The sequence below is a fragment of the Ceratosolen solmsi genome, unplaced genomic scaffold (genome assembly GCF_000503995.2).
Source record: "Ceratosolen solmsi marchali unplaced genomic scaffold, CerSol_1.0 scaffold13, whole genome shotgun sequence".
NCBI classification, from domain to species: Eukaryota; Metazoa; Arthropoda; class Insecta; order Hymenoptera; family Agaonidae; genus Ceratosolen; species Ceratosolen solmsi.
Genome location: NW_011948418.1, coordinates 8156024 through 8168442, shown reverse-complemented (window position 1 = coordinate 8168442; position 12419 = coordinate 8156024). Strand labels below are relative to the sequence as shown.

The following is a 12419-nucleotide window of genomic DNA, read 5'->3' as shown; positions in this document are numbered from 1 at the left end:
TTTGAGTATACAATTTATTTCTATATTTGAAAAAGCATAACATTATTAAATGCGTTAACAGTGTACTAGGAAACTATATCATACATATATCTATATATGCGTGTATAAAGATGCATAATATGCCCAAGTATATGTGAAAATGTATATATATATATATATATATATATATATATATATAAATGCAAGCTCATAAGTCAAAAGCATATATATATATATATATATATATATATATATGTATATGCATTAATATGCATGTATGTGATTAAAACCGTATATAGATCTCAATCTGTTGAAAATACAAAAAAAAAAAAAAAAATATGTACATATAAATTTAAAAAAAATTGGATTTTCATAAAAAATTTGCAGTATAATTATTGCACGTCATAATTCATGATTAATTATAGCTCAACCAAATGTATTTTATAAAAAGTACTTCGATTAAATTAAGAGCTTCGGAGGTAATATAAGCACAATTATTAATAATAATTTTGAAATGTATTTTAACAGTTAAGTTATTTATCAAATGAAAAATGCTTCCTATGTTTAAAAAAAAAAAAAAAAAAAAAAAAAAATTATTAATGAATAAAAAATAATTTCACCTTTAATTATTGTTATATATCTTGTAAATTATATGTAAATTCTTTATATTTAGAAATAAAAAAAATCCATTTTAAGGAAATAATAAAAGAAAAATTATAACATTGTTAAATCTTTTGTTTATTTTATGACAATTTCATATTATAAGTCGTTGTCTACTCTTTATTTAAGATGATATCTTTCAATACTTTTTAAAGTCTTTGTTTCCTATTAATACTCAAATAATATAATTTAAAAATATATAAAATATAAAATTGTTTTACTATTTTCAAAATAGATAGAATTAATATGTTTTTAAGTAATTATTTGACATATATACAATATATACAATATCTTAAGTTATTATATACAAGGAGTAATGTATTTATTGAATAAGTATCGTCAGTGTTTTTGATTAATTTTTTTTTATAGAAAATTATGACACGGTAAAAGCTATAATTTTTAATTCGAAGCATAGAAACATTTGTAATCAAGTGGATTACTTTGAACTTACGTGTCGCGAAAGATATACGTATTAAAATGTAATACAAAAATATAAAATTTACTATACTGATGTTTTACAAATGTATAAATTCACATACAGATTTTATTATAAATTGATTCTACAATATTAATTGGTAAAATTAAAATTCTTAAGCGTTGATTTTGTATTTTTATCTAATTGGTATTTGGTATCTTACTGCAATAATAAGAATACTTCTTCTACTTTAATTTTCACTTACAATTTCCTATTTAATCCTATCAAAGTAGTATCAAGGTCAATATAAATAATCTAAGTAATCTAATTTTTTATATAAGTTTTATGGACAATTTGCACCGTTTTGGACATTGTGTGGAGATTTCAGGTGAAAATACATTCGGTCCATTTTCTTCTCCGTACCTACATTTTATACATATTTTCCATTATTTTCCTGACATATTATAAAGGTCGTGATCGTGACGAATTTGATAAAATTTCCTTTCAATCAGCACTTTACATCGTCATCGGCGTTCCCCGAGTCTACATTATACAGCCCGCGAATGCAAATAACTTTGAAATCACGTAATCCATAAATTGTCATTAAGCTCAAAGGGACATTAGGTTCGGTATTTGACGTTTAGTCGGATCATTGTTTGGAAACAATGTCACCACGAAATTGACCTACAGCAGCTCATAAATATCATAAAGCACGAGACTGGGCGCAACGTACCCCAATCAATTTGCCATTTGGTCGAAGGACCACTAATTTGTCGAATTTTGACAATGACACGCTTAGACAGACGACGATTTACCACTTGGCATAGACACAACACATTCCGGGCTATTCGGAAAGCCGGAGGTGGGCGGCGGAGGTCCATCCGTCCGTCCGTCCATTCGGAATTCGTATATTTGAAAGAAGGAGGCGCAAGGCTGCGCGTATCCTAGTTCTACGACTGTGTGCTCCTCGGCACTTACCTTATGATTGGACAGTCGTGAATAAGGGGCTGCTACTAGGTCGCAGCAGCCCCGCGTTTATGTCAATTGTGAAGCGTCACCCGCTGTGCATTCGTCAATTGTCGAGCATCGAGTGCAAGAGGGTAGTGAGATCACGTCAACAACGTCGTTTTAAGACGATACAGAGAGCTCGGCTTTTCGGGCTTTCCGCGAAAGTACAATATTTATTCGAAACCGCGCATTCTATTGGCTTCAGCGCGTACAACGCCCGCGCGACACTCCACCGTCCATCGTGTAAAAAAGCGAGACGCAACGCTCGTATAATCAGAATCGACATCGCCGAAACAACAGCCGAGGGTTTGTTTGAGAAATTGAGGCGATTGTAGAGGGAAGTCGCTGGATACGTAATAGGAGCAACGTCAATGCAATATCGTTGAATTACCATCCTTTCTGGCGTAATATAATTATTTATAAAGCAAATGGGTAGAAGAAAAAGTAAAAGGAAGCCGCCCCCAAAGCGAAAAAATATTATGCCTCTGGATACGCAATTCAATTGTCCGTTCTGTAACCACGAAAAATCTTGTGAGGTTAAAATGTGAGTAAACATTTCGTTCGAAATCTCCATTTGTATAGCGCAAAATTCTCCCCTCCACGTAGTCACCCCCTCTTCTCAAACTTTTAAATAAAGAGCAAAATGAAGGTTAGTTTTTTTTTAGATTGAGCATTCCGACTTTCGCACATAAAATTTTCACCGTAATAGGTAATTTAACGTAAATAACCTTACTTAATCATGAATTCTGTTTTGTATTGATTGTGATCATCTTTCTCACGTGACTAACACAAGAATTATTGTAAATAATATAATGCACGTTGACCAATTGTGCTGAGAGTACTGCCATTTTTAACCGTTATTTTAAATAATTAAATATATGATTTTATAATTTTAGGGATAAAGCACGGAATACTGCGAGAATTACTTGTAGAGTATGCCTTGAAGATTTTCAAACCACTATAAATCTGCTCTCTGAACCATTGGACGTTTATAACGATTGGATCGATGCATGTGAAAGTGCTAATTAAATTGTTCGATATCACTTTTGAAAATACACACTATAAAATATCTTGTAAAGATTATCGACGAGAAATTTTCTATTAATTTGAATATTGGTTTATTTTAAAATAAACTAAAAATTAAGTTTTTAGTGGACGTTGTGGCAAACCAATGTTATCGAAAGTGTTTGTTAAAGTAGATATACAATAACTTTTAATAACCAACTTTGAGAAGTAAATTGATAGATCAAAAGTATTGTTATACATATTCATGTGTATATATATATATATATATATATATATAAATAAATAAATAAATAAATAAATAAATAAATATATATATATATATATATCTGTACACATGCATATATCTATACATATACACGCATATATATAAATTAATGGCATGAATTAATAATGAGAATTCTATTTAAAAAGTTGAACATACGAAATTAGAAATATTTATTTACAATTTACAATTTATAATATAATAAGTACAATCTACATAGTAAATCTATATTAAAAAGAAAAAAAAAACAGATTTTTAATTATAGAAAGATGTCTTTTCTTCAAAAAAAAATGTTCAACATCAAACCAAAAAATTTAAAAAACTTTAATAACAGAGATTATGAACCAGTTTCATGGACTCTGTATTTTAATGAAAGAAAGCCTGTTACTATAAATGAAGATACTTTCTACGTGTATGCACAAGGCAATGAAGGTCCTTTATTAGTATTATTACACGGTGGTGGCTATAGTGCATTAACATGGGCTCAGTTTACTAAATCTATAATAAGTTTAGTTACATGTCAAGTGATGGCAATCGATCTTCGAGGACACGGAAGTACAACTACTAAAGATGATGATGATCTATCGATTCAAACATTAGCATCCGATATTGCTAATATACTAGAATCTATTTCGAATAATCGTCCAGTTATTCTTATTGGTCATAGCTTAGGAGGCGCTGTCGCAGTTAGATCAACTCCATTAATTACAAATGTAGTTGCTGTTGTGATAATTGATGTTGTCGAAGGAACAGCTATGGATGCTCTACGTTCGATGCAAGGTTTTTTACGCTCTCGACCATCATCGTTTGGTTCTATATCCAAAGCAGTAGAATGGTGCGTTCGTAGTGGACAAATAAGAAATCTAGAGTCTGCAAAAGTATCTGTACCTGGACAAATAAAGACTATTCTTAATAATACTCTAGGAACGGATGATTTAGAATCTGAAGATGAAAGTGTTAATAAAAATGAAAAATCTACCCAACTTGGTGGACCAATGGATACAATAGTGGAAGGTGAATTAAGTGGCTCTTCTGTATCACAAGAAACTAATGTAACAAAGTCAGATAAATACACTTGGAGAATTAATCTTGCTAAAACAGAAAAATACTGGAGCGAATGGTTTAATGGACTGTCATCGGCTTTTCTAGAAATTTCAGCTCCTAAATTGCTTCTACTTGCTAAAGTTGATAGATTAGATAAAGAACTTACTGTTGGGCACATGCAAGGAAAATTTCAATTACAAGTCTTAACAGCCTGTGGTCATGCAGTACAGGAAGACACGCCAGATAAAGTAGCAGGGGCTGTAGCATCATTTTTAGTTAGACATAAATTTGCAAAGCCAACGGTTGATTTTACTTGGTTTATGTCAACTTGATCAGATTCGTTATTTTCAAAGCGAAAAAATTTTAAATGATCAATGTATTACTATTGAAAATAACATAAATTTTTTCATTGAGAACTTTGTATCTATAAAATATCCTACAAAGAAGTCAAATAATTAATTTACGTTAATGTTTATGAACATGTAAAATTAATGTGTATGTGTATATGTGCGCGCATGCGTGCGCGCGTCTGTGTGTGCGTGTGTGTGGGTGCCTGTACATGGTTATGCATACATAAATGATTAAGCATATAAACCATTCGTATCCTTCAGTACGGTATAATTGTCTTTTAATGTATTCACAATTGCTTTTGTAGAATATTTTGCATACGTAAATCAAAAACATAAAAATCAAACATTACCTTTTAAAAAACATGTATCAATGTTATATAAAAATTATTACTCGTGTACTTATTTTAAGAAGAAAAATTTAAGAAATTCTCCAAATCATATCATTTATATATGTATATATCTATATCTATATCTATGAAGATTATAGATATTTTCATGTAAGCGCGCGTGTGCACGTAAACACACGTACGCACGCACAAACGAAAGAAATAATTTTTTATTAGAAAGACTATACATTATTATTCTGTAAATTTCTAAATTATTCATATTTGAACTAATATTAAAAGAAAAAAAAAAACAATTGAAAAATAATTTTTTAAAGCTAATTTCGATATTAAATAATTTAAAAATACGTCATAAAATTCCTTGCTACAAAAATAAAATGAATGTATTATTTTGTATTATTTAACACTGTTTTAAATTATTGTAAAAATAAATAAGTATTCAATAAAGTAGCACTTAATTTTTTGGCCATTTATTTTATTTAGATAATAAAGTATCTCAAGTAATTAAGTACCGAATTATTTATTATTTTATTCGATGTTGAGATAATTGTAAGAATCTCGACGTCCTAGATGGAAATATAAATACGCAATATAATAACTAGTCGACGTACGTAATAATTTTCGTGCTAATGCGTTACGTGAGAAATTACATCAAATATTTTAATCAACGTTATACGTACATATACATATATCCATCCCAATGGAAACGTAAACATTAATTAATAAATTAAATGTGTATGATTGTTTATAAGACAAATAAATAAATAATAAGCGTCATTCTAATAGTAGTCTTCAAGTAAAATTCAAATAATCCGTAAATGGAGAAACTTAATATTAATATTAATATCATAACAAAGGAGTTTTCAATTGTCATTGCGTAACAAATTAAATTCTTTAATAATTAGTATACAGTTGAGAAGTCATCGATTCCAGGAATGCTGATTGATCTCTCACACAAGGAAACAATCTAGTTCTTTATAAATGGGTGAGGCAAATACGGATCTTCCATTTACATTAAGCATTACTTTTTATTTCTTTCGTTTAATAAAACAGCTTTAAGTATGCTCCGTGACTGAATTATGCAATAGTGTCGTCAGTCAATTGATGTATGTGCAGAATTATGTAATTATTAATCATTGTTTATGTCGTAAGGCACTGTACAATCATTTTGTGTCTTTATACATTTTTAAAGTATTTCCAGGGTAAAGTTGCCATAAAAACAGAGCGTCAATCTATCTAATTTTTTATTATTACCTTATTCAATATAATCGATACTTATGATACTCGGATAAGTGTATCCATACATTGATAAAAAGAATAAATTATTACGATATTTGTATTCCTGTGTACGTGCATATTATGTATTAGACATTATATATATATATATATATATATATATATATATATAATAACACATATTATATAAGGGATTAACATTGCCCATACATTATAATTACAATGCGTGCTTTGATTTTTGTCAATAATCATGATAGAGCAGTACGTAATCCCAAGGTATCTAATATGCATGAACAGGAAGATAGTCGCCGGTAGCGTTATCTTACTTCATTTATATATTTTCTTATATTCTTATGCCATGCCAGGCAGTGATATTGTATAAGTCGTTGTGTTCGAACGCTACAATCAGCTGTTGGCCATTATTAGACAGCATCGGTGTTTAAACTGGAAATGGCAAACTTCGCGAAAAAGGATAGCAATCGTAACAGCCATACTTGCAATGTTGACATTGGAGGTAATTTTTTCATTTTCTTTATCTCACATACTTGGTTTTACGTCTGTTTAATTTACTTCTTCATCTCCAATCCTTATATTTACTGCCATGTTTTCGTGGTACTGAAATAAATATAATTTTCCGGATACATAAATTAATGACTTTTCTTATAAGCGTATTTGAATTAAATGTTAAAATGAAAAATATCCAAAGGATGTTACGAGTAATAAAAATAATATAATAATCACAGTAATAACAACAAAGATATTAATAATGATTGATATAGAATAATTTTTCTTATAATAAGTAACTATTAAGCATTGTTTCATATTTGTTATGCTTTATTAATTTTAATAATAATAAAAAAAAGAAAAGAAATATTTTCAAATATTAATTTTGCTGTTTTGTCAATTAATTGAAGTCAATGTAATGTTAAAATTTAACATTGAGAAAAGATTTTTCTATCGTCTAAAAAAATTAAAACTTTACAACATTGATTAATATTATCAATAAGTTTTTCCAGTAGTAAGCCAAATGCAAAAGACTTAGAATATACTTGCAAATAGTCATACATAAACAATATTCTGATTTACTATTATTTATTTTATGCCTCTTTATCAGATATGAGAATTAAGTACAAAGATAAAAGTGAAACTTTTACCGAAGATCAGCTAGTTAGTAAAGATCCACTTCAACAATTCAAAGCTTGGTTTGAGATTGCATGTAAAACTTCTACGATTAATGAACCTAATGCAGTTCTTTTAGGTACAGCAACCAAGTAAGATATACAATTTCTACAATATCTAATCTAATGATGATTAATTGATTTGATTAATTGTTTAAATATGCTTTTACTTTTATAGAGATGGTAAACCTTCTGTAAGACCGGTGCTGCTAAAAGGTTTTAGCTCTGATGGATTCAAGTTTTATACAAATTATGAAAGTCGAAAAGCTCAGGAGTTGGCTGAAAACCCTTGTGCTGCATTAACATTTTTCTGGGATCCACTTTGTCGTACAGTAATATTATAATAATTATCATTTGATTCGATATATAAAAGAATGAATTAATTCTATTAAAGACAATTATTAGTAGGTCAGAATTGAGGGCACCGTCACAAAGACATCCATAGAAGATTCTGATCAATACTTTAATACTCGTCCATATTACAGTCAAATTGGTTCTCTATCTAGTAAACAGAGTACAGTAATTCCCAACAGAGAATTTCTTATAATTAAAGAAAAGGAATTACAAAAGCAATTTCCTAACAATGTAAAGAGACCAGATTGGTGGTAAGATTGTAATTCTTATATAACAATTTATTGTACAATGATAATAGATTAATTAATGGTAATTACTTTATGTAGGGGTGGTTACATTGTTGTTCCTAAATCTATTGAATTCTGGCAAGGACAAAGCGATCGACTTCACGATAGAATTAAATTTAGAAGGTTGAAAGTGGGTGAAAAGCCAGACAATATTCTAGTTCATCAAGGAGATAACGGTTGGGTTTATGAAAGACTTTCTCCTTGAATTTTGAAAACTTTCAATGCCAACAGACTGATATTTTGGTATAAATTGGATAGAAAAAATTTGAAGAATTTATTGAATTTGATACACTTAAAATCCTAAATTTACTTTAATTTCAAGTCTTTTTGTTTAACTAAATATTAAACTATTAAAATTTATCAGTGAAAATGAGATTAAATTTGCTTTTGCGATTGTAACATGTCAATGCTACATTCCCATATCAAAGATTTTTTAGAACTTAGAAATTATTACTATTGAACGAAATCAATAATACACCGTATGACACATAATTTGATAAATGATTAAAATATTTATATATAGTATTTTTAAAGTAACTTTGAGAATTAAATGATCTTTAATATTTGTTAAATATATAATATAATTATGATATTGTTTAGATTGTACAATGCATGTTACATTTGTAAAAATAAAATAATAGTTTTATTATTTACATAATTATTTATTAAAAGATGTATTAATCACCATAATAAATAATATTGTGTATATTTATAATATTTATAGATATGTTAAATATAGATCATTAAAGAAAAATGTAATTTATTTAATCTAATAAAATATTAATATAATTAAAAATAAGACTTAATAGAAAAAAAGAATTTATATAATATAATATAATTCTGTATAGAAATGTCAAATTCTAATTGAATTAGACACAAAATCCTTAAAAATAAGTCAGATGTTTCAGATTTTAATAAATTTTAAATTTTGATAATTCGTTGAAGAAAATAATGAATATAACATATATCTCATAATACTTATATGATTATTTTCAAATTGTATTTATAAAATGTTATGTTAAAAAAAAAAAAAAAATTAATTATCCATATATAACTTGAAGAAATTTTTTTACTAATAATTAATTGAAGATAAAATAACTTTCATCTTGGCAGTTGTCTAATTAAAAAGAAAAAAAATATATATCAATGCATAATAATTTATCGCAAATAAAGTTTGGGAAATTATGCGAATGGCAGGTGTGATGATACCATGTCAAGACATTGTGTCAACATAAATAAACATGTTTCGACAACTTTGAAAATATTGCGTTTTACATGAAAATTACATGAAAAGCTTACTATAAAATTGATTTATGTATTTATTTACTTTATATATAAATATAAAATTATGTATCATTTTCTCTTCACCATTTTAAATTTAAATTTAAGCTAAATGAGGAAAACCGAACATCTTCTTTAACAAATTTATAAAACTTATATTTATAACGGTAAAAATTATTTAGTAATAAATACATCGGCTCTTTTATTTGTTAATTATATTTTTAAATCATTAATTATTTGTATTTACTTGATTTATAATCTCGATTTTAGAAATTTCGTTATAATGAAAACATATCGAATAAAATGATGTTTAATGATTAAAAATTTTACGCTAACAATATATTAAAAAATGATTTTATTTTATAAACAAATTCGACTATTGAAATCCTTAAAATTTGGTCATCTCCGAATTTATCAATTATGTTTTTTATCGTTATTTCAATATTTTAAAAAACAAATTAATTTCATAATTATATTTATAATTAAATTATTATTGTATAAACTTGATAAGTGCTGCAGCTTGTGAAAAATATAAAGACTATTTATTATAAATAATTCGTATCTTAATAATAAGTATAATAAATGTATTATATATAGGAATATTCGTTAATGAGAATTATGCTTCTAATGAAATTGGAGCAATTTACTTTGAATAATCTAAAATCAATGTCAATTGTCATCAATTATTTTCGTAATTTCCTTCCTTTATGTAAATATACATTTCGTTATATGTAAATACATTTTTATTTATGTAGAAAACATTTGCTATATAGATTTCTGTTAAAATTATGATCTTATTTAATGGTTAATTATTTAATCGAGTATACTTTTACAAGAAGGAAATAAAATACTTTTATTAAAATTATTAGTTTTTTATTTCCCACTTAAGTACTGGATTATATATATATATATATATATATATATATATATATATATATATATATATACATATATATATATTTTGTACATAAATACGGTATAGTCTAATACCTGTTCTATCAACGTGAGTTCAGATTCTATAATTAGAATCGTCAAATCAAAAAGCTTCATACCATAATTTTTATATAAATACAGAATATAGAAGTTTCCGTGCGTACGCATAGATATTTAAGGTGTACGAACTTTTCTGTACTCGATCAGTCAGATCTCAAAATTCAGGCACTTGATAAGCATCGCTAAAATTAAAAAACAAACAAAACAAAAAATAGTCACGCAAAATATATATACGCATACAAATACATCATTTAATCTACATATTTATATTAAAAATATAAGAAAATAAAATAATTTAATATAGGTTATCTATAAAATAGACGGGTGAATGCGTGCGTGCATGTTATTTGATAAACATCATGTAACTTTGCACAATGTCGGTGGAGTGAGATTTTTAACATTTTTCATGCCATTCGATAATAAAATCATTGCACACATTAAAACATTTCTTTAATGATATATTCCCTGTATTCTTATCTAACGTAATATCATAAAGCATATTTAAATATACAGTAAATTCATGTCATTGTATTGGCATTTAAATTATTTATACATGCTGATTTACGTCTTCATTATCGAGAAAGTATGCTGTCGTAGGTAACCTATGGCATTATTATTATGCATATAAATTATTTATGTTTAACGATTGATAACTAAATGCTTCTACCATATCATTGAGAATGCCTATATTATAATAATCCGACCGATTATAATAATTCGCACGATACACCTAAAAATACGATTATAATAAATAAGAGTAAGACGATAATGATGCTCAATTTACGGAAACCTTGTCCAAAGGTGGCGATCAAAGGTGCGCAAATATGCGCGCAACGAATACAACTTAATACGATGCACAGCCCTCTCGAATACCGGAAACACGGCTTTAAAGAGTGTTTCATTATCCCGCTATGCATAGGTTCCACTGTACAAAATGGCGGTTCTGGCCCGCGTATTCGCTTAGCGGTAAAAGTACAATCCGCGGCTCCAACAAAGACGGAGCTACGCAATAGCAAATATATATTATTGTACTATGTGTATACATGCATGTAAACGCGTAATCATATAAAAAAAATGTCAGGCCGCGGTTGCCTCTGAAAGCGAACGGCTGAACGAGGGGGGAGAGCAATAGAGAAAGACAGCAGGATAGCGCGGGGGAGCGTTCGAAAAAAGGGTGGTGGTGGTAGTAGGTGGGAGGGGGGCCGACGTTGACGAGGGAGGTGAGGAGAGAGCGTATATGCATTAGCGCACACAGACGTGTTAGAAATTTCCCTTACGGCATAGCCCTTAAGGACGACGAACTCGGTTCGTCTCTCTCACGCTAGGCTCGTCCACTTCGCGTTTCTCTACGCCGACCCACGCGCATGTAGTCGCACACCTATGTGCAGAGAGCGGCGTGTGTGTGTGTGCGCGCGGGCGCGAGCAGCAGCAGCAGCAGCAGCAGCAGCAGCAGCAGCAGCAGCAACGACGAGCCACATAGAAGTGCCGCGAACGGGGTTCGTCGTCGTCGTCGCCGTCGTCGTCGTCGTCGTCGTCGTCGTCGTCGTCGTCGTCGTCGTCGTCGTCGTCGTCGTCGTCGTCACGAGAGTGCGAGAGTGGCGAGAGTGGCGAAAGTGGCGAAAGTGGCGAAAGAACAAGGACGCCATGGCGTCCGTTCCCCTGGATTTCTGATTCCGGGCAGACGGTTACCAGTGCTCCTTGGGACGCCGCTGGCTCGATCCTATGAAAGTGGTGGCTGTGTGTCCCGCGCTCGAAATTCTTCGCGGCCGCGAGTCGTTGCAGTGGCCGTCGTCACGGCTTACCGTCGACCTTAACGCGCCGCTGGTATCTCCGTGCCTGGACCTTCTCGGCTCGGGCGTGACGGTAGCCAAACAGCTCTGGCCGATGCTCCGCAGCGATAAAAACAAACTCGCACGTCTCTTTTTGCCGTAAGTGTGTTTACCGTGCTGGATGAGGCACGATTATTGTGATGTTTTCTTGAGTGGCGGCCGAATGTATGGCC

General features: G+C 29.9%; 3 protein-coding genes across 3 annotated transcripts; all 3 read left to right on the top strand.

Annotated features, from left to right (window-relative positions):
• Window positions 1-2052: 2052 nt before the first annotated feature.
• LOC105360220 (transcription elongation factor 1 homolog) lies at window positions 2053-3301 on the top strand. The gene is made up of 2 exons (XM_011497064.1): window positions 2053-2606; window positions 2959-3301. The coding sequence occupies exons 1-2, from the start codon at window positions 2491-2493 to the stop codon at window positions 3089-3091; spliced, it is 249 nt and encodes an 82-aa protein (XP_011495366.1). The 5' UTR covers window positions 2053-2490; the 3' UTR covers window positions 3092-3301.
• A 360-nt stretch (window positions 3302-3661) lies between these two features.
• LOC105360424 (protein phosphatase methylesterase 1) lies at window positions 3662-4790 on the top strand (the record flags this gene model as incomplete). Its single annotated transcript, XM_011497318.1, has 1 exon — window positions 3662-4790. A coding segment is annotated over one exon (1065 nt), but the record flags the coding sequence as incomplete, so codon positions are not given.
• A 1719-nt stretch (window positions 4791-6509) lies between these two features.
• Window positions 6510-8429, top strand: LOC105360219 (pyridoxine-5'-phosphate oxidase). The gene is made up of 5 exons (XM_011497063.1): window positions 6510-6838; window positions 7439-7595; window positions 7681-7834; window positions 7911-8107; window positions 8183-8429. Exons 1-5 carry the CDS (start codon window positions 6775-6777, stop codon window positions 8346-8348), a joined length of 738 nt encoding a protein of 245 aa, XP_011495365.1. The 5' UTR covers window positions 6510-6774; the 3' UTR covers window positions 8349-8429.
• The last annotated feature ends 3990 nt before the right edge of the window (window positions 8430-12419 follow it).